The following is a 26328-nucleotide window of genomic DNA, read 5'->3' on the forward strand; positions in this document are numbered from 1 at the left end:
AGTTAATAGTCTACTGCTTTATTTTAACCCAAACTAGATGTTACTAAACTCCAGTTTGGCAAGAACACTGATAATAATAATCCAAATGCTATGTTTATAGGAAAACCTGTATTTTAAAACTGCCTGAATCAAACATCTTCATTTTCTAAGTATCAATGCTATTCCTACACAAGAGCTATATTTAACACTGATGACAGACTTCAAAAAAAATTCTGAAAATTATGAGTAAATAAAAGCTTTTCATTATGTTCCACTCAAAATACCTCAAATGATATGTGGAGTTACCTCAAAATAATGTGGAGGTATTCTTGTTTCTTTAAAAACTTAATTTTTTCAATCAGCAAAATTCTACCTTGTCTCCCTTCTACCTTTTAACCCCACTAAAGTGAGAGAAAAATAAAACTATACAAATATGTATAAAATAAGTAAAACATTTCTGTATTAGCCATGTTAAAAAAAGTTTTATTTTGATATTCAGTCCTCCTCTCTCATCAAGAGATTGCTAGAATTTTTCAATTATAAGTCCTCTGGAATCATGTTTGATCACTGTGCTGATAGGTGTTCATAAGTATTTCAAAGCTCTTTGCCTTTATATAAATTGTTATGGTTCTGCTTACTTCATTTCACAATCAATTCATACAAGTCTTTTAAGGTTTCTCTGAAACCATGCCTTTCATAATTTCTTATAACACAAAAATATTTCACCACATTTACAGAGCATAACTTGGTTTAGTGATGCCTCCAACTGATGACTGTCTCCACTCATTTCCTATTAAGAAAAAAAACCAGCTGAACTTTTACTTCAACTTGTTTTATTTAAGTCAATAGGTCAGGCTCCTGCTGAAATATGGGCACCAATCTTCTTTGACATCTATGTAAGGGGCAAGGAGAAAAAACAGGGGCTTCTATGGCTCTGATAATTAAAAAAACAGTACAAATATTAAGGCAAGAAATTAAAATTGGGGGGGGAGTCAGGATTACATAACACTTTAAGTAATATTAATGTCTCCCTTCCTCCCCTCTTTTTTTGTATTTATATTAGGTAGATCTTTTGTGTGGAACTGGACAGCCTTTGTAGAGACAAGTAACTCTATAGCAATGTATTTGAAATGACTTTTAAAAAAATGGATAATCAAGAGTCTTGAAAATGCACTGTAGAACTCCGGAGATATTTGCTTCCAACTTAAGAGTGCTCATCATCTCCACCATTTTCAGTTTTTAAAATCCTGAGTCAAGTCAAAAAAACAAATGAAACCTCTACTACTTATAACCATGACAATCTCATCTCTTCTAAGGGCAGTTACATGTTATACCTTTGATTAAAAAAAATTCAAACAATCCATTTAGAAGCATTGCCACTGAAAAATGGAGGGTCCAGATTAATCCTATTCCTGCCTGTGGATCCACATCTGCTGCTAGGTGGAGAAAGAGGCCAGGATGAAGCCTTCAATCCAGATGTATTGCACTCAGGTGGGGCTGTGATGGCAATTTTCATGGTGCTTGGGGGTTAGGGCTGTAATCTTCTGCATACTACCATCAATGCCTGGGGACATGGTGGTTTCACTTGCCAATATGGTATTGGCATATCAAACTTTATGACTCCTTTGAAGATAGTTTCACAGCTTTGACAGGATTCCATATTTAAGATGGTTGGAATGAGCACTTGAACTTCTTGTTGCCTTTGGTGAGATGACATGAGAGCCATTTCCTGCTCTGTCATCCATAAAGAAACTATACTCCTTCGAGATCAGGGCAGGAAAAGCACAACACTAGTGTTACAAGCAGACACAGTAGGGGCAACAATAGCCTAGGTGGCAGTGTATTGTAGATCTCAAACAGAATTGCTGCCATCTTTTCTCTGTGAAACTTCTGTGAGCAGCATAGGGTGGAGCTCATTGTGCAAAGAATGTTGTCAGATCTTTTCCATGTCATCTCAGTTGGTGGCAAAATCATGCTCAGTGAAGGGACTTCAGGGTCAGAATATCTCTCTACTCTAGGCTTTCTTGTCTGTAACCACCATCACCTCATGTCTAGAACACCAACAATGGAAAGAAGGACAGAATGAGGGCTTTGTTTTCTGTAAAACCAACTTTGAATATTCCAAAGTCACTGTCAACAAAGGCAACAATATTATCACCCATAGCGAACTGTGAAGTGACAAATCTAACCCCTTAAGAGAGAGGTCTGCTTCTTCACCTGGAGTTGCAGATGAGGAGGAAAGTGCACATGAAGGAAAGAGTTCCCAGAAACTACACCATCCCCTCTACTTTAAAATCACAAAAAAGAGTTGTAAATATTTTTGGAAATCCTTTGTTTTTATGTAGGAGTGTTCTCTTCCTTAACCTATTCTCCCTCTAACTTTCCCCTTTTCCCACTTAGTGGAATGTATTTCTGTACCCAAATGTGTATGCTATTTGCTCCTCTTTTGAATAGGTCAGATGACAATGAGGTTCAAATTCCCTCAACTCCCTTCCTCATTTGTTTATATCTATCCCAATTATGTGATGAGATCATCCCTGACCCTCTTCTCCTCTTTACCCCCTCACTGCTCTCTCAGTATATTCTATTTTTTCTCCCTTTCCAGTCTTCTTTTTAAGATCAAGACAGAACAGATTCTATGCCCTTGGGCTAATCTGATGACCCTAATGAAGAGTTCAGAGGGGGGAAAATGCATTATCTTCCAAGTTTTATGATTGTTTGGTTCATTATTATCTTTTTATTTTTCTATGCAGCTCTGATCTTTTCATGAAGAATGATTTGGAAATCTTCCATTTCATTTAAAGTTTATTTTTCCTTTCTGAGGATTTTAATCAGTTTTTCAAGATAAGTTATTCTTGGCTGTAAGCCAATAATATTCTTTGCCTTCAAAAATATGACATTCCAAGCTCTCTTGTCAGTTTATAGAGGTGATTGTTAAATTATGGGTGACCTTGATTGTAGTTTCTCAGTACTTGAGAACTTTCTGGCTACTTGCAGTACTTTTGATTTTTTGAAAATGATGTCATAGGTCTTCTAAGTTGTCCAATTATTTAAGTTAATCTACCTTAAATTATCTCTCCTTGATGTTTTCCAGGTCATTTATTATTGATATCTTACGATTTCTTCTACTTTGAAAAAAAAATCTTTGAACTTTGTTTTTATTATTTCCTGTCTTATGAAGTCATTAGGTTCTGTCTGTTTCAGGGAGTCTGTTGCTTGGTCAAGGTTTTGCGTTTTTTGTACCAGGCTATTAATTCCCTCATCAATTCTTTCTTCCATAGCTCTCATTTCTTTACCACTAGCACTCTCATATCCATTGATAAAACATGTAAAATCTCTTGGTTCATATTTTCTAGGAATTTGAGTTAAATTTGTACTCAAGTTGTGTTTTGCTTGGAGGTTTTGCTTTTGGATATTCTGGAGTCAAATTCCTGAGTTTGTGTCTTGAGTATTCTTTCACTGAAACATTTTTTTATGATGGGATTCTTTTTTTGTGTGTTTGTCCATTCTTTCAGTTTGCTTCCTTGCTTTGCATTTTGTAAGGGCTATGTTCTATGTCCTTCTGGAGGAAATGAATGGGCTAGTTGCTTTCATGAGACATTCAGTGTTGTGTTATACCAGTATCTCTGGGAACTGCAAGCTTTCAATTCTCCCAACATAGTCTAATACAGGGAAAAATTGGATGGCTGGTCCTCTGATCTGGGTTCTATAAATTCTACTGCTACAAGATATAGTCACTATTAGCCAGCTAGAGATCTCTGCTGATTGGAGTAAGAGAACTATAGGCTCTCTTTGGCCTTATATTTCTGCCCTGGATAATACTCCTTAAGCTTCAGACTGAGATGAAAATTGGAAATCAGATCCTATTTCACTCCTGGGGACTGAGCAATAGAGTGGTTGCTTGATTCTGAACTTGCTGCTTGCTATGCCACAGAGTCTAGGGACAACAACTGGTGTTCATCCTGGAAAATATCACTCCCTAGGCAGAAGTTGCCTCCTTAGTCCCCTGGGTCTGAGAAATGCAGCTGGTGCTTCATTCTATGCAAGTTTATGTCCTTTTACACTCCATAACCACTTCTTGCTCTGGGGCACAACCAGCTCTATATAGGAATGCTTTAAGTGGCACATTCCTGACCTGACCCCATGCCCAGTGGTGGCTCTCTGTGTTCTCTCTTTTTTGCAAGGAATAAGATTCACTCAGGATTTGGTCTAGTGTGCTTTCTAGATATAGCTCAGATTGCTGGGAGGTTGCAGGGGCCAGAGGTAGGGGGGAGGGAAATGATTAAGATCTCCCTCTACTCCTTGCTATTTCACTATCTTGGCTCCATCCCAGTGACCTTTGGTATATGAAAGTAACTTTATTCAGTTCTAGCAAGTCAAATCATCCTGAAAAGGTTTTTTTAAAAAAATTTAAAAATTTATTTAATACAATAGGGTTAAGTGACTTGCCTAAGGTCACACAGCTAGGCAATTGTTAAGTGTCTGAGGTTGCACTTGAACTTGGGTCCTCCTGACTCCAGGGCCAGTGCTCTATCCTCTGCACCATCTAGCTGCCTCCCAAAAGGTTTTTATCTATGGTTTTGACAATAGTTCTGAAGAACACACTAGCTAAGTCCATGGAGGCTCATCACTATTAGATGGGTCAACTGGGACTAAGTTCTTTGACCATAGCAAACCAAGAACAAACTGGCCTTTAATATTCTGCCAATCTCCCTTATACTTATGTAAATCAATGGCAGAATAGTAGATAAGTAGATAGAAGCTGCTAAAAATAAAGTGTTTTTAGGTTTTACATAAACATTTACTCAGTTGTTGGTACTCTAAATGTTAGATCATTGTCCAGTGGCTAAGGAGGAACAATTTTATCAATCCTGATATTCATGCCAAAAATCAGCAAATAAATAAATTTAAAGATGGTTCACAGATTCTTAATGGAGAGAAAAATACATGGGGGCTGTCGGATAGCAAGTTTTATTGTATAGCTAGGTCACGACTAATTCAATTTCAAATAATGTGCAATCAATTAATGAGAACCATGAAATAAAATCAGGTCACATTTAATTAAAGTCAAAATTCATTTAATGTGATACACTGATAGTTGGTTTAAGGATTTTAACACACTGCTATGTCATTGGTCCCTACTTGCCTGTTATCACATGTATGATGCTGCATATTATATTACTCTAAAAGTGATATATTTTTATTTTTTAACAAAATACATGAAAGAAAGAATACTTCATAAGGAAACACTGCCAGCACTTCAAAAAGATGCTTTCTGTTACATTAGGACAAATATGTGATGTAACTGAATGGTATTAATGTGCTCATAGTAATTATAAAATAGAAGGAAATAATGAATGCCTGAATTTTCACTATGGATATTATAAAACAGACAAGCAAAATAAATTAAAAAGGCAAAATTGTATCAACATTTTGTCTGTGTGTGTGTGTGTGTGTGTGTGTGTGTGTGTGTGTGTGTGTGTATGTTTTAAACAACCACAAGGAACAGAAGTATTAAAGTGACAGAAATAGAGTGGCTAAAAAAGGAAAATGATCAATGTTGAAGGTTTTGTGGTAAATCTGGGACACTAATTCACTGTTGGTGGAGCTGTGAACTAATCCATTCTGGAGAGTGATTTCGGATTATGTTTAAAGGGGCAATAAAGCTGAGCATATACCCTATTATCTAGCAATAGCACTACTGGGTTTGTATACCATAAGAAAGAATTGAAAATTGGAAAATGATGCCCATGAATTGGGAAGCCAAGACAGAACAAGTTAAGGTATATGAATGTATGAAATACTATTGTTATATAAGAAATCATGAGCAGCCAGACTTCAGACTACGCTGGAAAGAGGTGTGTGAACTGAGGGAAGGGAGCAGAACCAGAAGAATACTGTACACATTAACAGCATGTATGATGATCAACCGACAATTCTAAAGGACTTGTGACAGAAAATACCATCTACATCTAGAGAAAAAACTATGGAATCTGAATGCAGAACAAAGCAGATTATTTTCAATTTTAAAAATTTGTTTTATGTTTTTTCTCTCATGGTTCCCCCCCTTTTTGCTCTTCTTCTTTCACAATATGATTAATATGGAGATATGTTTAACACAGTTATACATATACAACCTATATTAGATTACTCTGTCTAGGGGAAGGGGAAAGGCAGGGAGGAACTCAAAACCTTACAAAACTATTGTTGAAAACTATCTTTATATGTATTGAAAAAGTAAATAAATAATTTTTTTTTGTATTTTTCTGTGGAGTAAAATAAAGGAGTTCTATATATTTTAAAAAATGGAGTATCTTTAGTCAAATGAATTGACAGTTGTAAAAAATACCTTTCTTTTAGATTATTTTCTTTTTAATTTATTTTTGGCAGTAGGGTTAAGTGATTTGCTCAAGGTCATACAACTAGGCAATTTTTAAGTGTCTGAGGTTGGATCTGAACTCAGGTCCTCCTGACTACAGGGTCAGTGTTTCATCCAATGCACCACCTAGCTTCCCCAATACCTTTCTTTTAGCAAAATAGCCTTTCACACGAAAACTTCAAGTTTATTTAAGGCAGTGAAGTAAAAAAGAAATGAAGTGGGGGTGGCTAGGTGGCGCAGTGGATAAAACACCAGCCCTGGAGTAAAGAGTACCTGGGTTCAAATCCGGTCTCAGACACTTAATAATTACCTAGCTGTGTGGCCTTGGGCAAGTCACTTAACCCCATTTGCCTTGCAAAAACCTAAAAAAAAAAGAAATGAAGTGGATACTGAAGATACATTTGCTGCAAAAGTTGTTTCAACAGTTTTAAAAATCAAGTTCAATTGCATAATATAAAAATTATCAGACAAGTGGTCATTGCAGATGAGGTTGTGGCAGTTACATACTCTGTTCTTTTGAAGAAAATAATTAAATAAAGTGTATACAATGACCAACAAATTTTTAATGTAGATGACATAAGTTTATTCTGGAAAAGGATGCCTTTCAGAACTATTGTTAAGAAAGACAAAACTCAACCTGGTCTAAAAGTATCTAAGGATTATCTAATATTTTTATTGGGAGGTATTACAGAATGGTATCCTAAATTAAAACCAATGAATATTGTTAGCACTCAAAAATCCTGGAGCTCTGAGAGACTACAACTACTTAATGCTTCCAATTCTTTAGCAATCAAATAAGTGACTAGTGAAGACTAGTTTTCAAATTATTTTAGATCAGATGTTGAAAAACATTGAAAGGACAACAATCTATTTAAAACTCCAGGCTATCCATCTACATTTGGTTCACTCTATATGACAATAATGAACAGACGAAATTCACCAAAACAAAGCAGTTCTTTATCTCCCAACACAAGTATGAAGACTTAAAGAGAAGACAATTTGGTCTATGATGCAAGAATATTTTAAATAACAATGTTTTCATCATATCATCCATCAGTGTAGGTCTTTTACATCTGATATCCAACCATTTTTGTTACCTTTTAATTTTTAAAATTTTTAAAAATTTTGCTTTCTCTACTTATTTGATTAACAAATTTGAATAAAAAGCTTATTTTGTGGAGCCAAGATTGCTGATTAGAAGGAACCCAATTGAACTTTATCAACATACTCTTCCAAATAAAAAAAATTATAAAATGCCTCAAATCAAATTCTGAACTGGCAGAGACAACAAAAGGTTAGTGTGAGACACTGTTCCAGCCTATGAAAATGCAAAAGGTTGGCTAGAGAAGCTTGTTACATTGGAGTGGAAGATCTTCCAGAGCCTACATGTGATAGCACCACAACAGATGTGAGAACTCTCAGTCAAGACAAGGGGGTCTGAAAACTGAACCAACTGAGTTTATGGTCCTGGTCCAGTAATTCTATTACTCATTTGAAGTTCTGGGTCACAGTTCCAGAGAAGAGTTCTGGGAGTCAGTTACAAGGGAGCACTGTCCCTTCCTGGGTAAGGATCAAAATGGAGACAAGGAAAGCCAATGACCTTACCTCTTTCAGGATTACACCACCTTGGAAGCACCAAAAACTTGCTGATTCCCAGAAAAAAACAGCAGCACAAAAAAAGCTTAAAGTGTGGGACAATGAGTCCCTATCCTTGGGTGAGCACAGCCTAATATCAAGTTCAAAGTGAAACAACAAAAAAAAGAATTGACCAAAGAAAGACACTATGGTGGAAGTGAAGACCAAACATAAATTTCAAAGGAGACAAAGCAAAGCTTGCTTCAAAGCAAGCCTCAAAGAAAAATGATAATTTCATCCAAGTCCAATAATGGTGGTAGAGGAAAAACTGGGAAAAGAAATAAGTGATGCAAGAAAATGATGCAAAGAGAATCAAAAGCTACTAAAAGAGGCACAAAAAATCCTTAAGAAAATAATACCTTAAAAACAATTGGCCAAATGGAAAAAAAAGTTTAAAAAATCTCATTGAAGAAAGTTAATGAGTCCATGATACAACAAAAAAGTAATAATACCAAAAAAATACAAGATATAAAATATTTTATTAGAAAAATAACTAATATGAAAACTATTTTAAGGAGAGACTACTTTAAAGCTATGATCAATGAAAAAGCTAGATATCTTAGATCCAGGTGGCAAAATAGAAATTCAAAGAATTCACTTTTGTCCTCCTAAAAGACATGACTAAATGAAAACTCTCAGGAATATTAATCAAATTCCAGACCTCCCAGGTCAGAAAGAAAATATCACAGGCATTTAAGAGGAAACATTTCAAATATCATGAAGCCACAATGAGGATCACACAAGATTTAGCAGTTTCTATTTACTAAAGGAGCACAGGACTTAGAATATATTCCAGAAGGCAAAGGAACTAGGATTACAACCAAGAAGTACCTATCTGGCAAAACTGACTATAAATCCTTGAGGGAAAAAAAATGAACAGTTAATGAAATAGGGGACTTTCAAGCATTCCTAATGAAAAGATCATTGAAAATTTGGCATTCAAACATATTACTCAAAAGAGAAATACAAAAAGGTAGACATGAAAGGATAATCATAAGGATCTCAATAACTGTTTACATTCCTATATAGGAAGATGAGATATGTAATTCCCAAGAACTTTATCATTAGTAGGGTAGTTTAAAGGAGTTAACATAGCATGGATGTGAGTCGATTATATTGGAATAATGTAAAAACAGAAACAAAACAAAAAACTAAATACAAATCAAAAAGAAGAGGTGAGAAAGATGGATTCCCTGGGAGAAGAGGGAAGAGAGAAGCAGAATAGGGAACATTTTTTCACATAAAAGAGATACTCAAGGAAGAGCTTTTACATTGTGGGGAGAGATAGGGAAGTAGGCAATGCTTGAATCTCTTTCTCACTGAAATGGGTTCAAAGAGGAAAGAAAAAAAGTATAAATAAACATAATATAAATAAAAATTGTTTTCAGAATTGCAATTTACCAAACAGTGAAATAGGAGAGGAAGATGAAGGGGGGGGAGGGAGAGGGTTGGCATCTATGATGAAAGGGAAGACAGATTTAGAGAAGCAGCAGTTAGAAGTAAAACACACTTCAGGAGGGACAGGAGAGAGAGAGAGAGAGAGAGAGAGAGAGAGAGAGAGAGAGAGAGAGAGAGAGAGAGAGAGAGAGAGAGAAAATGGGATGGAAGCATACAATGTGCATGGGCTGAGCTCACCAATAAAGTGTAGTATAGTAGAAGAGCAGAATGAATTAGAAACAAAAAACCCTTGAAAGAGAGACACAGAGATAAAAATAAAGGGATGAACTGAAAGACAAAAAAAGGCTGGGCTATTAATCCTGATCTCAAACAAAACAAAAATATAGACTGAATTAAAAAAGATGATCAGGGAAGCTACATTTTGTTAAAAGGTACCATAGCCTTGTTAGTGATATAAAGAATTTTTACAGCAAGTTTTTCTGATAAAGCCCTTCAAATATATATATATATATATACTTGACTATAGAACTGAGTCATATTTTCAGGACCAGTTTTCAGAAGAAGAAATAAAAGCTATCAAAAGCCATAAGAAAAAATGCTCTGATTTAATCAGTTTTGATCAGAAAAAAAGGAAAATTCAAACAGCTTTGAGGTACCACCTCACATCTAATAGAAATAATAAATGCTGGAGGGAAGGGGAGTAGAATAATGAACTGGTCCAATAATTCTGGAAAACAATTTGGAAGCAGGTCAAAGAGCTATTAAAATTGTGTATAAACTCTGACCCAACAATATGAATGCTAGGTCTGTATCTCATAGATTTTAAATAAAAAGGCCCAATATTGCACAAAAATATTTATACTAACTCTTTTAGAGGTGGCAAAGAATTGAAAATTGAGAGGATACTCCTCATTTGGGGAATGACTGAATAAGTTGATGTAATGCTGTGGGAAATAACAAAGGGAGTGTGAAAAACATGACAAGACCTATATGAACTGATGCAAAGTGAAATGAGAACTGGTAGATCCTTATGCAAAGACAGTAATGGCAATGTTGTAATGATGCTCAACTGTGAAAGATATGGCTACTCTAAACAATTCAATGATCAAAGACAATTTCAAAGGACTCATGATGAAAAGATGCTATCCACCACCAGAGAGAAAATTGATGAACTCTGAGTATGTACTTAAGTACAATGTTCTCACTTTATTTTTCTTGCTTTTTTAAAAAAAATATGGTTAACATGCAAATAAATTTTGTATGATTGTTATCATATTGTTTACTTTGTTAGTGAGTGGGCTAGGGGGAGAGAATTTGGAATTCAAAATTTAAAAAGAAAAGAATATTAAATAATAAATTGGTAAAATGTTTTAAAAAATAGTTATCGTATCCTCTGCTGTTTTGTTATGTTATTAAACAGATAAACATTTATTTTTAATATTTTAATCACATATTTCTCATTGTCTAGACCATATTTTACATAATTATAACTTCATACAGTATGAGTTAGAATAATTCAGTTACTTCAAATGAATTTTTTTTTCACTAATCAGGCCATAACTGCATAAAAAAAAAAAATCAACATTTTCTGGTACATTTGGCCATCATGTATTGCAGAGTAGTACATAAAGAGCTCTTATAACTACTTTAAAAATATCCTCAGTTAGGGGGTGGCTAGGTGGCGCAGTGGATAGAGCACCAGTCCTGGAGTCAGGAGTACCTGAGTTAAAATCCGGCCTCAGACACTTAATAATTACCTAGCTGTGTGGCCTTGGGCAAGCCACTTAACCTCATTTGCCTTGCAAAACACTAAAAAACAAAAAACAAACAAACAAAAATAACCACAGCTTATGTACCAATATCTCTTTCATTGGATTACAGAGCAGATAAATTTCATAAAAAATTGATAAGATTCTTCAAATGAAATCAACATATAATATCACTGAATATCAGGTGACTTCAGTATAATGATAGGACCAAGAAAGGAAACCAGAAATAATGTTAAAAAATGTAGTTAAAAATGCCTATTCATTTTGCATATTTTCTTTGAATAATGCTGGACATAGTGAGCATAAACTGATATCACAAAAAAATTATGAAACATTCTATTTTAATAGAGAGGAAATGACTTCTTATTGAAATATCCAAAACAAGGATCAAAATTAGTACAAAACTAGACGAATAAAATGAGAAAAATATAATATATAATAAAAATATAAGGGGTAGAATTTAAAACAACTTCAATCTGATCTAAATAAGTTTTTGATTTTAAAAATGTAAAAATAAAAGGGCAAAATATGTTGACCCCACTAAGCTTGGAGACAGATAAAGAATCAATAGATAATTAATTGACAGACCCTTTTATAGAGCCCATTACAGTGGGAGAAGCAATGAGGAATGGTAGACTGAAAGCTAGCTTTTAACCAATTAGACCTAGGTTCAAGTCTTGCCTCAGACATATGCTTGGTAGGCAAATCCAGTCAAGTTATTTAACCTTCAAGTGTGGCAGGCAACTAAAAGCACAGGTTGTAGAACAGTTACTTTAATAGATTAGGGTTTACTCAGTATGGATTGCCTACAGCAATGAAATCACACGCCTGGGCCCTCTCTGACCCCATTTACTAAGGATTATTTCATGGAAGTATTATAAAGAGTATAAGATACAAATGTAGACTATGATTCAAAGAACACGTGGGTTACTTTAGGTTGAAAAGCAAATCAATAAGAAATGTATTTGACTCCCACATAAAAGTTGGAGGTCTGCCAGGACACAAACCTTAATAAAAGGTATTAAGAGCAGGCTCATAAGATCTACTGAGATTGGCTACATGGTAGAGGTAAAAGCAGTAGTTATAACTGATATTTATAAAGTTTGCAGTTTTATTATGTATTTATCTTCATAGCCAACTGGAAAGATGAAAGGTACTCTTTTTTTGCAAGGCAAATGGGGTTAAGTGGCTTTGTCCAAGTTCACACAGTTAGATAATTATTAAGTGTCTGAGGCTGGATTTGAACTCAGGTACTCCTGACTCCAGGGCCGGTGCTCTATCCACTGCACCACCTAGCCACCCCCTCTTACTTTCATTTTAACACATGTAGCACCAGGCTCAAAGAGATTAAGCTTAGAGCTTGTCTATGGTCATGAACCTATGATGTGTGAAAGCAAAATTCTGAGCCAACTCTCCCCAGATCTCATGGCCACAATGTTCTCACTAGAACAAATAGCTTCGAGAGTGAAAAACAGACCTGGAGCTAGGAGAGTCAGGTTCAAATTCCAGATTTAACATTAAATTTTATTACAGGGTCTCCCTAAGTAAATGAATACAAACTAAGTGCAAAACCTAAAAAAAAAGAGTCTTAATTAGATTTACAAGGCAGTAAAACAGTAACATAATAATAACGACAAATAGATTTTACTATTGGAACCAAGAAGCAGAAAGAAGGGGCTAATTCTGTGGAGTTCTCAAAAAGAACCATTTTTTGGGATGAACCATGCATGACTATCATAATAAGCACAATTATCACTGTTAGGTTTCAACCTACAAATACTGAAACAATATAGACTAATATATAAAAAAACCATATTTATCTTAATTTGATCTGAATACATCACTTAAGGGGCTATTTTATCTTTGGATATACATCTAGAAACTGAATGAAACTGAATGACTTCATTTTTTCAGCTAAAATGTTATTACCACATGACATTAGGGCAGCTATATGGCACAGTGTACAGAGCACTGGCCTTGGAGTCAGGAGGATGGGAGTTCGAATCCAGCCTCGGACACTTGTTAGCTTTGTGAACTTGGGCAAGTCACTTAAACTGGATGGCCTCACATCCAAGGCATCTCCAGTCATTCTAATTCATATTGGCCACTGGATCCAGATGGCTTTGGAGGAGAAAGTGAGGCTGGTGACTTAGTACAGACACCCTCACTCAAATCCAATTCATGTGCTTGTCATGGCATCACCTCCCCCTGATGTCATGGTCCTCTTTAAGAATGAAGGACGGGGGTGGCTAGGTGGCGCAGTGGATAAGAGCACCGGCCCTGGAGTCAGGAATACCTGAGTTCAAATCCGGCCTCAGACACTTAATAATTACCTAGCTGTGTGGCCTTGGGCAAGCCACTTAACCCCACTTGCCTTGCAAAAAAAAAAAAAAAAGAATGAAGGACAGAACATAATCATCATCATCAACCTATGACAAACATTATATATAATACTTACCTCTTGTGTCTGGATTTATCCATGATGTTGCACAGTGAATTTTCAAGGGGCATCCATTAAAAACCTTTGAAAAGCAAGCACCCATCTAAAAAAACAAAATAGAGCCAATGTGCATAAGAAATCAAGCCAAAAATTAACATGGCTAATTTATATTCTTTAAGAGGCATTCAGAATTGCTAAATAAAGCAATCTAATCATAAGACCAATATGTAAAAAGTTTTAATGGATTAAGATTTTGAATAGGTCAGAATGAGGAAAGGAAATATTTGGGAAATGAGATGCAATATAACTGACAGTAACTATTCTTTTCCCCTGAGACTCATGAGATATGTGTCTTTCTAGTAGTTTTCTTGTATATAACCTACATTTTTCTTTCTAGAAAGCTTCATTGGGAACATTTCATAATGGTTTCTGATAAATATCTTTCTAAGACAATGTTTCTCATTTGAATTTTGTTTTACGTTGGTAGTCCAGTAAAACATCAACTGAAAATTTCTCATTCTGATCACAAGCAACATTTATTTTAGATCATTTACCAATTTATTTAACTTCTCAGAATAACATCTGAGAAGATGAACAGTTGTGAAGCTACTTACATTTGATCAAGTAAAAGTCTTTCCCCCCAAAGTTATGCTAAATTAAAAAGAATAACCATGATATCCTTGCCTTGATGGTGCAGTTACCTTTTCAACATTTAGAACTTACATGTACTTTAGGTGTTGGAGGAAGACCATTGCTAATAGGTTTCTAGAAAAAGAAATGTAAAAGGCAAATTGTAAGAATAAATTGTTATAAAAGGTTGACTTAAGGTAAATATTAAAGATTATGAATTAACACCAAGGAACAGAATTAAAAACTGCACTGTAACTAGTAAATAATGGGGGGGGGAGAGAAATCCCAATAAATGAAATCCAAAATATAAGATAAGATTCAAGCCTCTTGAAAAGAGTAAACTGCAAGCTAAGTACTAACTTAGAAAAGAATTATTATTCAACAAACTTTTCATATTCTAGCCTGTATCCATTTTTTTCGTTTTCAGATAAGGTATTTTAAAGATAAATTCCTTTATGTTAAATTTACTGATTCGCAATTACCCAACTCCTTTTTTTAAAAACTTTTTTTTTTTTAGGTTTTTGCAAGACAAGTGGAGTTAAGTGGCTTGCCCAAGGCCACACAGCTAGGTAATTATTAAGTGTCTGAGGCCAGATTTGAACCCAGGTACTCCTGACTCCAAGGCCGGTGCTCTATCCACTGCGCCACCTAGCTGCTCCTAAATTACCCAACTCCTAAAGAGAACTTTCTATTACCATTATGCAATGAATCAGTTCAATTGTCTTCCTTAGAGGTTTCTAGTATTGAGTTATATCATCTGTTTCTGTTTAACTTAAAATTTAAATTACATGTCTCAAAAAATGTCCAGCAGTTACAAATGATGTCATAATGAATAAAACTGGCTTTTTTTTAACATTCCAAACAACTATATAACTTTGAATATAATCTAAAAAAGGAATATTATAACTGAAAAGTTTTTGTTTTTGCTGTTGTTACTATTAATTCTCTTTTTCTAATGAGATTGGATTTATAAGGTAAATCTACAGTTGGGAAAAAATCTCAGCAAAATAACTAAAAAATTAGGAAGATTATATTATTTTTTGGAAAATAAAAGGTTTCCTACAATGGTGAAACTAGTCAACTATATTTTACATTCTTCCCTGTAAATTTGCACATCTTCACCTGTATAGGGCTATACATAGTCCTTTCAAAAAATATCCAACATTCTATAATTTTCTCAAAAAAAGAAAATCTAAACCCTAAGATCTTTTAATGCTTTATAATCAAGTGATATAGTATGCTTATCGAAAAAGCTATAGAACAAAGCCTTTAGCTAACTAGAATGAGTATATTACCATATATGTTGTAGAAGAAAATACTTAAGTACTCTGCATTTTAGATATCAAGTTTGTCAAAGACATTTTGTTAGACAGACAGACAGACACACAGACACACACCTCCCACCCTTGCTGTTAGGGAAATTCAAAGGCAGAGATAACTGAAACTCTCCTCAGGCTGGGTATATACTTTATAGTATTGAGAAAAAAAATTCAGTCAAGATTAAGCGAGGATTAAGAGTTTAGGAGATAGTGTCTAACTTATCTAACAGAAATAAAGTATCTGAAAACGTAAGTACACTATGGGGAGTCAATTTTTTTCCCCAACCTTCATCTCTCTGGTCGAAAGTGAACTCAAGGAATAATTCTAATAATCAAATTAATCAACGATTTCTTCCTTTCTCTGTCTAACCACTTAATTTTGACATACTGTATTTCTCCATGTATAAGATGCGCCCTTTTTCAAAAAATTTGAAGGTGTAGAGTTTTTTACCTGCATTTCCTTCTTTTTCACACTTGTTGTCTTTGAGCCCACTGTTTCGCATTTTTGCCCTCATATTAGGTTACATTTTGCTACATTCTGCCCAGAAATGTCTCAGAAAAGATTTTTGTATAGTGCCAAATTCAAGTTCAAAGTGATCCAGTTTGCAATAGTGAATGGAATTTGTGCTGCTGAACGACAGTTTGGTCCTCTCCTCCAACTGAGAAAACAATCCACAACTGCTCTGGGAAGAAGAAACCCAACTGAAAACGCCACGGCAGAAGAAAGCCATGAGATGCAAGTCAGCCAAATGGCCTGATTTAGAGAGAGAATTAAAGAGATGGATTGAAGAGCAAAGGGCCATTGGAATTCTGTGTCCACAAAGAGGGTTCAGCAGGAGGCCAGAATTGCTGATGGAAAGGAAGTGACTGATTTCAAAAGACACAATTGGTGTTTTAGGTTCATGAAACAGAACGGACTAAGTATGTGCCCATGAACCAGGGAGTGCTTGTGGTCAACCACAGACGAGAGCACAGGCAAGAGAGAGTCAAAGCCTCTCCTAAGACAGTGATTAGCCATCAAATACAGATGAGGACGAACTCATGGATTTTTAGACAATGATGAGAAGTTGTAAGAATTTTATGATGAATAAAACTTGAGTTTAATAACTTTATGCAATTTTTTTTTTCAAATTTCAGGCCTCCAAGTTTTTTTCTTTTACCAAGGTAATGGGGTTAAGTGGCTTGCCCAAGGTCACACAGCTAGGTAATTGTTAAGTGTCTGAGGCCACATTTAAACTCAGGTTCTTCTGACTCCAGGGCTGGTGAGCTATCCACTGCACCACCTAGCTGCCCCTTGGGTCCCAAAATTAAGGTGCATCTTACATGTGGGAAAATACAGTCAATCATTTCAGTGAGAAATCCTACCTGGATTAAATAGGCCTCCAACCTTTAGAAACTGGTTTTTGGAAATCTTTAGAATGATATTTAAAGATTTCAGAGCAGTATATGGTTTCTTATTCAGATTGGATCAAGGAATAATGAAGAAAAATGATTTCATAGTATCTCTTTTTAAAAAAGGACTCGGTATAATTGCACAACTTAGTAAAATTGCTTACTGATGAGAATGTTCCTATATGATAAAAATCACTTTAATGTAATATTTTCTTAACTCAATCTCATTGGGATATTCTCTATTTTTTTCACCCTAAACAACAGATGGACATTTATGTGTAGCTGGAGTTTACTTTCCAAATATTAAAATATTTTATATTATTACATGACAAAACAAATGATATCACTAACTTTGTACTAGGCAGTCCAAGTGAGAGTTAATTAGGAGAGAAGCTAGCTTACTTTATCCTTAATGAGGAGCTGGAGGCCTTCTTTCCAAAAAAGACAACAGCAAGAGATTTCTGTGGTTACTTTTTACAGACAATGATGTCTACTGATTAAAAATTTTTTTACCCAATTTAAAAAAAAGGGAGCTACTACATATTCAGCAAATTTTACAATGTATTCTTAATCAAGCATTCTAAAATATAACACACACACAAAATACATTGTTTTATGTTTAAAATAACAAAATTGTTACTTTTTTCCTGAAGTATCCTATTTCAGTACTTCAGTGACAATGAAATAGAAATGAGTAGTAATTATGGCTGAATTGCTTTACATTTTAATTTTATGGTTGCATTTGTAGAATTATAGCATTACTGTAATAGTGAAAAAGGGTACAAAAGTAACAAATGCAGTTTAGAAATAAATACCTACTGGTACATCTTTTTTTTCTTTCCTTGAAAGGTTTGTGCCTCTATTTTCATTCTGCTGTTGGTATAATGAGCCACTTCGTTCACCATTCAGTTGGAAGGAGTTCAATCCATTACCTTAACAAGATGTGTTTAGTTACAATCCACTGAGAATTTATAATTATTGATAGTACAATAAGGAATTTCTAATTTTTGTCTAAAGATACTTTCTCCAATTGAAAAAAAACGCTTCTTGAAACAAAAAAATCTTGTATGTATTCTTTTCTCCTTGTCTTAGTTTCTTAATATTTTCTTACAGAATGGTACTTAAAATAGATTAATGAAAAATTATTTGCTAACTTTAAAATATCATAAAAAGAAATTTTTGAGATCAGAATTTTGAAAAAAGTCCAGTGACAGCATTTTCACTAAAATGCTACTATATATATATATACACATATGTATATGTATATGTATATGTATATGTATATGTATATGTTATGAGAAAAGATGGATACACTAATCTTTACCCAGCCCCCAACCCCAAATGGTAGATTCAGTTTCTTAATAGTTAAAAACCTGTATTTTTCCCTCCGTGAACCATATGATATATCTAGTCTCAGTGAATTTTACTTAGGTTTTCCCCTTAATACCTAAAGCAGCAGGCTTCTGTGGGGGTAACCGGGGAGGTGGTGGTCTGGGTGGAACCTGTGATGGCTTTGCTGGACTCTCAGGCACAGGGCATCTCTTGATTGTTCCTTGATTATCATCCTCTGTAGCAGAAGTTTCCTGTGGTATGTAGATGGATTTAGGCTGAAGTGATACATAAAAGTCATAAAGATAGACCAGTTAAATAAAATTATTTTCCTGAAGGAAAGTATTTATATAATGTATCTAAAAAACATGTCCTTTGAAAGCTTAAAACATCTGTGAAGACAAATAATCATTCCTTATCTGATATAAAAAACTCAATCAGTTGAAACAATTTAAAAAACTACACATTAAATTTTCCTATTCAAGTCCTTGAATATATCAGATAAATGAAAGCAGTGAAACATTAATATGCTAAGCAAAAGAGCAAACGTATTTTTGATAATTTTAGAGAGCTATGCCTGACGTATCATTTAGTTTGGAGTCAATAGTATCATCCTATATATAAATAGTAGAATATAGCTTTTAAAATTTATAATTTAGAATTAATGTCTGTCCTAGGATTCTTTTATAGTCTGGTGAGGTCCATGCATGACTTCTCAAATCAAATATTTAAATGCATAAAACAAAATACATAGAGTCCCAAAGGAAACAAATTATATTGACAGTCACAAAATACCTCTTTTTTTAAAGACTCTGATGGATGCCAAATTAAAAATTCCTGGTCTATGCAGATGACTTCCAAATCAATATATCCAATTCACATCTTTCCCAGTTACCAGGCTCGTGCCCTCTGCCACTAGTCTGTTTCAACAGGATGCTCCTCATAGGTATCTCAAACCCAAATGAAACTGATCTTTCTTGCTCCTAAACCTAGAGCTATTTGTTACTTATCTTTGTTTAGTGCATCATTATCCTTCTTATCACCTATGTGTTCACTCATTCCCCACCCTACCTCCTTTCTCTTCACCCCTTCCTTAACAAAACCAACAAGCTGTATTTTGTCAATAATACTACTTACATGTACTTTGAACCCACTCTGCTCTCTAAGCTGATGATGCTTATAACTACTTATCTAACCTTAACATCTCTTCTGACCCTTAGGCTTGCTATAAAACCACATGTACCCTTTCACCAAGCAATACCACTTCTAGGTCCATATCCCAAAAAGATTAAAATAAAAAGAAAAGGATCTATTTGAATAAAGATATTTACAGCAGCTTTGTTTAATGATAGCAAACAATTGGAAATTGAGAGGATGTCCCTCAACTAGAGAATGGGTGAACAAGTTGTATATATAATAATAGTGATGGAATACTATTGTGCTATTAAAAAAAAGTTCAGAATACTCTCAGAAAAAGCTCTTTGGAATTACACAAAGTAATGCAGAGTAAAATGAACAGAACAAAAGAAGAGCAATATTGTGAATGTCTTAGCTATTCTCAGCAATACAATGATCCAAGACAATTATGAAGGACTTATGAAAATGCTACTCATCTCCAGTGAAAGAATTAATGGGAGTCTCAATGTAGATCAAAGCATAATTTTCTTTTTTACTTTATTTTTCTTGTAAGCTTTTTTTTGTCTGTTTCATTCACAATATGACTATTATGGAAGCGTTTTGCATAATTACACATGTATAGCCTATACTGAATTGCTTTCCTTCTGGGTGAGAGAAGTTGGGAGAAAAGAGGGAATGAATCTGGAACTCCAGGTTTTAAAAATGAATGTTAGTGGGGCGGCTAGGTGGCACAGAGGATAGAGCACTGGCCCTTGAGTCAGGTGGACTTGAGTTCAAATCTGATCTCAGACACTTAATAATTACCTAGCTGTGTGGCCTTGGGTAAGTCACTTAACCCTATTGCCTTGCAACCCCCCCTCCAAAAAAAAAAAAGAATATTAGAAATTGTTTTCACATGTTATTGGGAAAAATAAAATACTAAATTAAAAAAAGAATAAAACTATTTTAAGTATCTCCAAAATTTTATTAGAAATAGAAACTTACTTACCTTTGGTGGTAAAGGAGGTGGAACCTTTGCTTTCATAGTTGAACTAAAAAATAGTAAATTGTAAAATAAAACTCATTAAGTTTTGAAAGTAAAATATTACTAAATATATATTTTTTCAAGCTTAAAGGAATAGTCTAAGTTTTTCATTTTAAAATCTCTCTCTCTCTCGTCTGTGTGTGTGTAAAAGTGATGAATACCTGTCAAAATCTGAACACTTTTACAAATCCATTAATAAATGAAATTTGGTTTGAAATCTATGGAACAATAGGCTCCATAACTTATTTATTATTAATTAAAATTGGAAAAGAAAATTATTATATTTTCCCATTTATAACTGTTGAAGTCTATTTAGTGAATATGAAAAAAATTACGCAAAACCTGAAAAAGGGCAAGTCTTCATAGCAAGATAATATTTGAGACAATGTTCACATTATAAAATTATTTCCTTTTACTAGCAGGTATGAAATAACAAGGTTGAAGAACTTCTAATACTTTTGTCTGGACTCAAATGAAACACTTGAGAGACATAGAATAAATATTTTCACATGACAGGATTTACTTTATTAAAAAGATTCATTTAATAACATGACCTTAAAATGTTCCATAAACATAATAGGTACTTAATTTTTATTAAATTCTATTGAAGTTTAAAGAGAAAAGAGACTTTCTAGATCAACCATTAAACTTAATAATAATAATAACAATAATAATAATAATAATGATTTCCATTAAAATCCTGCTTTAACATCTTCTCATAGCATGAAGTTTGCCCTGGATTCTTTGAGAGCTCTCAAAGGATCTATCAAAATGGAAAGGCTGTGAATGGAGCCATGGATTATGCCTGAAGTTCAGGAATCAAATACACATTAGTGTTGAATGGAAGATAAAAAAAGTTTTAACCACAGCAGATTCTTAAAAAGCATCTAAGTTATATTTTATGATATGCCCTGTCAGTGGAAGGACTGTTCATTAGAGATGATTCTTGAAGTACTGAAATGGCAAAAAAAACAAAAAACAAAAAAAACAACCCTCTCCACATTTCCTCATATATATATATATATATATATACACACACACACACACACACACACACACACACACACACACACACACACACATACATATATATATGAAAATATGGGTTTCTAGTTTTAAGGCATTAAATATATATGAATATATGTATTTGTATATCTCTTTATTTTAAATTCTTCAATGTATTGTCTAATTTCACAAGTGATTTCATAACTCCTAGTGTGGAAATTCCATCTAGTAAGGCAGATTGGCAACTTGTTAATCTGTAGTCCTTTTTGAAAGAGCTGAGTAGAGAGTTAAGAGTTTAATTACCTACCCATGAAAACATAGCTGGCAGACACACAGGACCTGCAAATGCCAAGCTGCCTTTTTTTGAAGTACTTGCTCTCTCCTCTTTGGCTCTCTCACTATATAAAGTAGGTCCCTAACAAATGTTTGTTCAACTAAATCATTTTTAATAAAAAGACTTGAAGTGAAAGAAACAGTGGACTATTTATTATTTTTTTAAAAAATCACACTATTATATATATAACATGTGATCAACATGAAATTTTTTCTTTTCACATGAATGGCATTCAAGCTAAATTCTAAGGACTTACTGTTTAGATTCATCATCATCTCCTTCTTCATCTTCTAAATGTGCCACATGTCCCCTAGAATGATTAAAAAAAATAAAATGACTGAATGGACTTAACTGATTAGAAGAGAATTCTGTAATATACAGGAATGGCTACTTCTGTTACTCTTTTGGATAGAGCACTGACCCTGGAGTCAGGAGGACCTGAGTTTAAATCTGGCCTCAAACACTCAATAATTGCCTAGCTGTGTGACCATGGACCAGTCACTTAACTCGATTGCCTTGCAAAAAACAACAAAAAAGAACAAAGAAAAGAATTTTACTCTTTTGAGCTTAGCCTAAGCCTAGGAAAAACTCAATTTTTTTGGTTGGGGGGACAACAAAGAAACTGAAATTATTAAGGACGAGGATAATTGCATAACAATTTTAAAATAGGGAGAGGAAAATTACCTCTGATGTAATTCTTCTTCAACAGACTTCAAAAGACTCCTTTGAAAATAAAAACAAAAACAAAAACATTCAGTAAATATATACAAGCAGAAAATAAAACTATTGAGAATTTTATCATTTGAGATATAACAAAAATGGCATCATTTATATGTTTAAGCAGTTTCAAGAATATTAAAAAAAGTTGAATGAATTTATCTTCTTTAGGTACTGAAACAACATTTAGTGATGGGATTACCAATAATTTTGCTTGATTAGCAATTTATAAATAGGTTAAATAAAAGGATCTAAATACTTAATGAAAAGATATGAGTATAAAGAGAAGATATTTACTATGGAAAGTGATAGTAAAAATGACAAAAAATAATTTCAGGCTTATATTCAGGGATTTTCAAGATTAATAACTGAGACTAATTTTTTTCTTTCTCAAATGAAGAAAAACAACATACTCCAAAAGTCATGCTCCCAGACAATCCTACAAAATGAAACATGTCGGATCTCTCTGCAAAAGCACGCATGCATGTGATGTGAATACATGAATGTAGCAGCACTTTGCTTTCACAGAAGACAAAGTTACTTACCTGTAGAAACTGTTCTCCAGGAGTGTACTGGCAAACAAATTTACACTTTGGGGAGTTTGAGCCTGAAGTAGACCAAATGGAAGGATACTACATTGAGGCTCAGTTCAAAATTTTTTTTATTTTTAGGAGAGGAACAGGAAAACTAAAGACTCAGTTTTCCTCACTGCAAGGATTCTTATCTTAGGATCCTTGAACATTTTTTAAATTTATAACATTATTTCATTTTGATTTAACTTTGTAAACCTATAAATTTTCTTTTATTCATTTGAAAACATTATTCTGAAAAGGATCCATAGGTTTCCCCAACTCCAAAAGGGAATTATGACAAAGATCAAGAACTTTTGCTACAGTGAAATGAATAAATACCATCTCTTCTATAATAAATCATATATGCTTCCTAAATTGAAGGAACAGAGATTAATAAGAATTTTTTCCTGATTTATCATAAAATAAAGTTTTGGCAAATATAATGTGCTTTCTTTAAAAGATTATAAATTTCTATTAAATGTTGAACACTGGGGTCAGAAATAAAGCAATCTCTGCCTATAAAATTTACAATTTAATAAGCTATATAGAAAAAGATACAAATAATTTTTTTTGGTGGATAGAAAAGGGCCAATCAGAAAAGATTTTTCATGTATAAAGTTGAGCTTTAGCTGAGATCTGAAAGGAACTAGGCAGAAATTAAAGAAGTGATGGTGAGGAGGGACTTTTACACTGGTGAAGAGATGGAAGAAGTATCACATGAAGAACAAGAAGAAAAAGAAAGGTCAATGTTGCTGAAACAGAATGTTGTGGAGGTTACTACATAATAAAGCAGGAAAGATAGGTGGGACCTTGTAGTGACCTCATCCTTTATATGTTTAGTGAACTCCCTTAGAATTATTAAAAATCAGAAGTTGAATGACAAAGTTCATAAAGTATAAAAAGTCAGTGAAATCTGTTTAAGATCAGTTGGAATGATCCTTTGAAATCATATTTCAACTCTTTCTTTTGCAGATGAGGAAACTAGGAGCAGTTAACTAACATTTTCAATAAAGTAATGTTAGTAGATACAGAAAAACTTCTGAGTTTCAAGCCCTAGATGTTTCTACTTTGTAAGAGAACAAATTGAGACAGTGAAATTTTTCTAATTCACAAAGTTCTTCAAAACTACAGCTAATATAAAGAGATTCTGATTAGGTTAGTAACTATACAGGAACATTTAAAGTACTTTTCCACATAACTAGAAATGGGTAATTCTCAGTCTGGAAATTTGTCCTCCAAATACAAAACAACTTAGCTAAGTCATAGGGAGATGGCAACACATATCAACTTGTGAGGTGTGCAGGTTTACAGTTATTGAAACATATAAAGTGGTATTTGAATCTATCTTCCTGATTTCAAGTTCAGAACCTTATCCACTGCATAGCCTTATCTCTTAGAAAAATCTGACATCTACAAATAGAACAAAAACTTGTTCTAGGAACAAGATTTCAGGCAAGAGCTAATTATAAGGGAGGGGGAGGATTCCTATCCTAGAATTTTAAAGGGAAGTAAAAATAGAAAGACAATTTTTTCAGTAAATACATAGAATTTTTGCCAATGCTTAAAACTAAGGATGGGAAACAGAAATTAGAATACTGTAAGATTCTCTCATGTTTCCTACTCTTTGAGAGTAGGAAAAAAGATATCAATAAAGTTATTTGAAATCTTATAAAATGCCATTAAAAAATGTTAATTAAGACTTGGACACCTTTTCTTTACCAGGTGGTAGAAGTCATGAATTCTTGATTCGTTTAATACCTTGGGATGACTGTCTCTGTTTCCCTAGCACTCAGTACCATATTTCTTCATGTATAAGTAATGCACCCTTTTTCAAAAAAAATCTGGGGTTTAAAAACTGGGAGGGTTTTAGTTATACAGTGGTTGTAGATTTTTTTACTTGCATTTCCTGCTTTTTCACACTTGTCTTTGTTCTCATTGTTTTGCATTTTTTACCAGTATATTAGGTTACATTTTGCCATGTTCTGTCCAGAAATGGTTCAGAAAAGATTTTCGTACAGTCCTGAATTCAAGTTCAAAGTGGTCCAGTTTGCAAAAGTGAATGGAAATCTTGCTGCTGAACATCAGTTTGGTCCTCCTCCAACTAAGAAAACAATTGGAGACTGGCTCCAGGAAGAAGAAACCTGGCTGAAAAATGCCCCAGCAGAAGAAAACCATGAGAGGCAATGCAGCCAAACGGTCTGATTTAGAGAGGGTACTGAAGAGATTGATTGAAAAGTAAAGGATAAATGGAATTCCTGTGTCCACAAAGATGGTTCATAAGGAGGCCAGAAGAATTGCTGATGAAAAAGAAGTGACTGATTTCAAAAGAGGACACAATTAGGTTTCAGGTTCATGAAACAGAATGGACTTGCCTAAAATCAGACTTGCCTAAAAGATGCCTGAAAGGTATGAGCAGAAGGCCCTTGAATTTCATGATGAATAAAATGACTGCAATAACTTTATGTAATACTTTTTTTTTCAAATTTTGGACCTCTAAATTAAGGTGCATCTTATATATAATACAGTATATTGCCTGGTTCATGCTTTATAACTTCTTGTTCACTGAATTACTGATTTAAAAAAAAAGTATGATGTGACAGAGCGATCCACTGTCAAGACTAATAAACTATTGTCTGACATATTCCTTATTTTATGAGCTTGAGGAATAACAGGCTAGTAGAACAACATTTTCCAAATAACATTAATTTTCACTTATTTTTGGACATTTCTGGTCTACCAAGATTTTATCTGGAAAGCTCTGATTTTGGAATTTTGGACAAAAAGTAAAACATGCAAGTAACTGAATACATATAACCCTTTAAAAGCATCAAAATATATTAAAACACTCATCACAAATTTAAAAGCAAAATTATGCAAGAAGAGAAAACTGTGGTCCTGATATCTAGAGCCTAGCACCCAAGTCTACCTGTACTTTGAAAGTAGATAAATGTGGCTCAACCCTAACCCATTATCAAAATATCTTCTCTCTCCTTAATCACCCAAAAGAACTTCAGATTAACTTTGTCCCCAATAAGAGAAAAGTTTAAGAGAATCATCAGATTTAATGATTTATCTTTTTCTTTTCTTTAACACACTCTCTCTCTCTCTCTGTCTCTCTCTCTCTCTCTCTCTCCTCTTAAAATGAATATTTTAGTGTAAGTTTGGGTTAGGTAGCCAGAGGAAGTAAATTCTATCAACTTCATAAATAAAATGCCAAAGATGATAGCATGGAAAGATCAATTTCATCACTTCTTGGAAGATGAGTACTT

At 33.9% G+C, this 26328-nt stretch overlaps 1 protein-coding gene across 3 annotated transcripts in view; it reads right to left on the minus strand.

Moving 5' to 3' along the window:
* MAP4K3 (mitogen-activated protein kinase kinase kinase kinase 3) overlaps window positions 1-26328 on the minus strand; it is a 212985-nt gene that overhangs the window by 45609 nt on the left and 141048 nt on the right. For all 3 annotated transcript variants that reach the window (XM_074204313.1, XM_074204329.1, XM_074204320.1), the window contains 7 exons: window positions 22455-22493; window positions 22027-22080; window positions 20396-20438; window positions 18389-18548; window positions 17761-17873; window positions 14324-14365; window positions 13619-13703 (listed from right to left, as the gene is read on the minus strand). In XM_074204313.1, coding sequence (XP_074060414.1) covers window positions 13619-13703; window positions 14324-14365; window positions 17761-17873; window positions 18389-18548; window positions 20396-20438; window positions 22027-22080; window positions 22455-22493 — 536 coding nt within the window. The remainder of the gene's footprint in view (window positions 1-13618; window positions 13704-14323; window positions 14366-17760; window positions 17874-18388; window positions 18549-20395; window positions 20439-22026; window positions 22081-22454; window positions 22494-26328) is intronic.

Source organism: Macrotis lagotis, chromosome 1 (assembly GCF_037893015.1).
Source record: "Macrotis lagotis isolate mMagLag1 chromosome 1, bilby.v1.9.chrom.fasta, whole genome shotgun sequence".
NCBI lineage: Eukaryota > Metazoa > Chordata > Mammalia > Peramelemorphia > Peramelidae > Macrotis > Macrotis lagotis.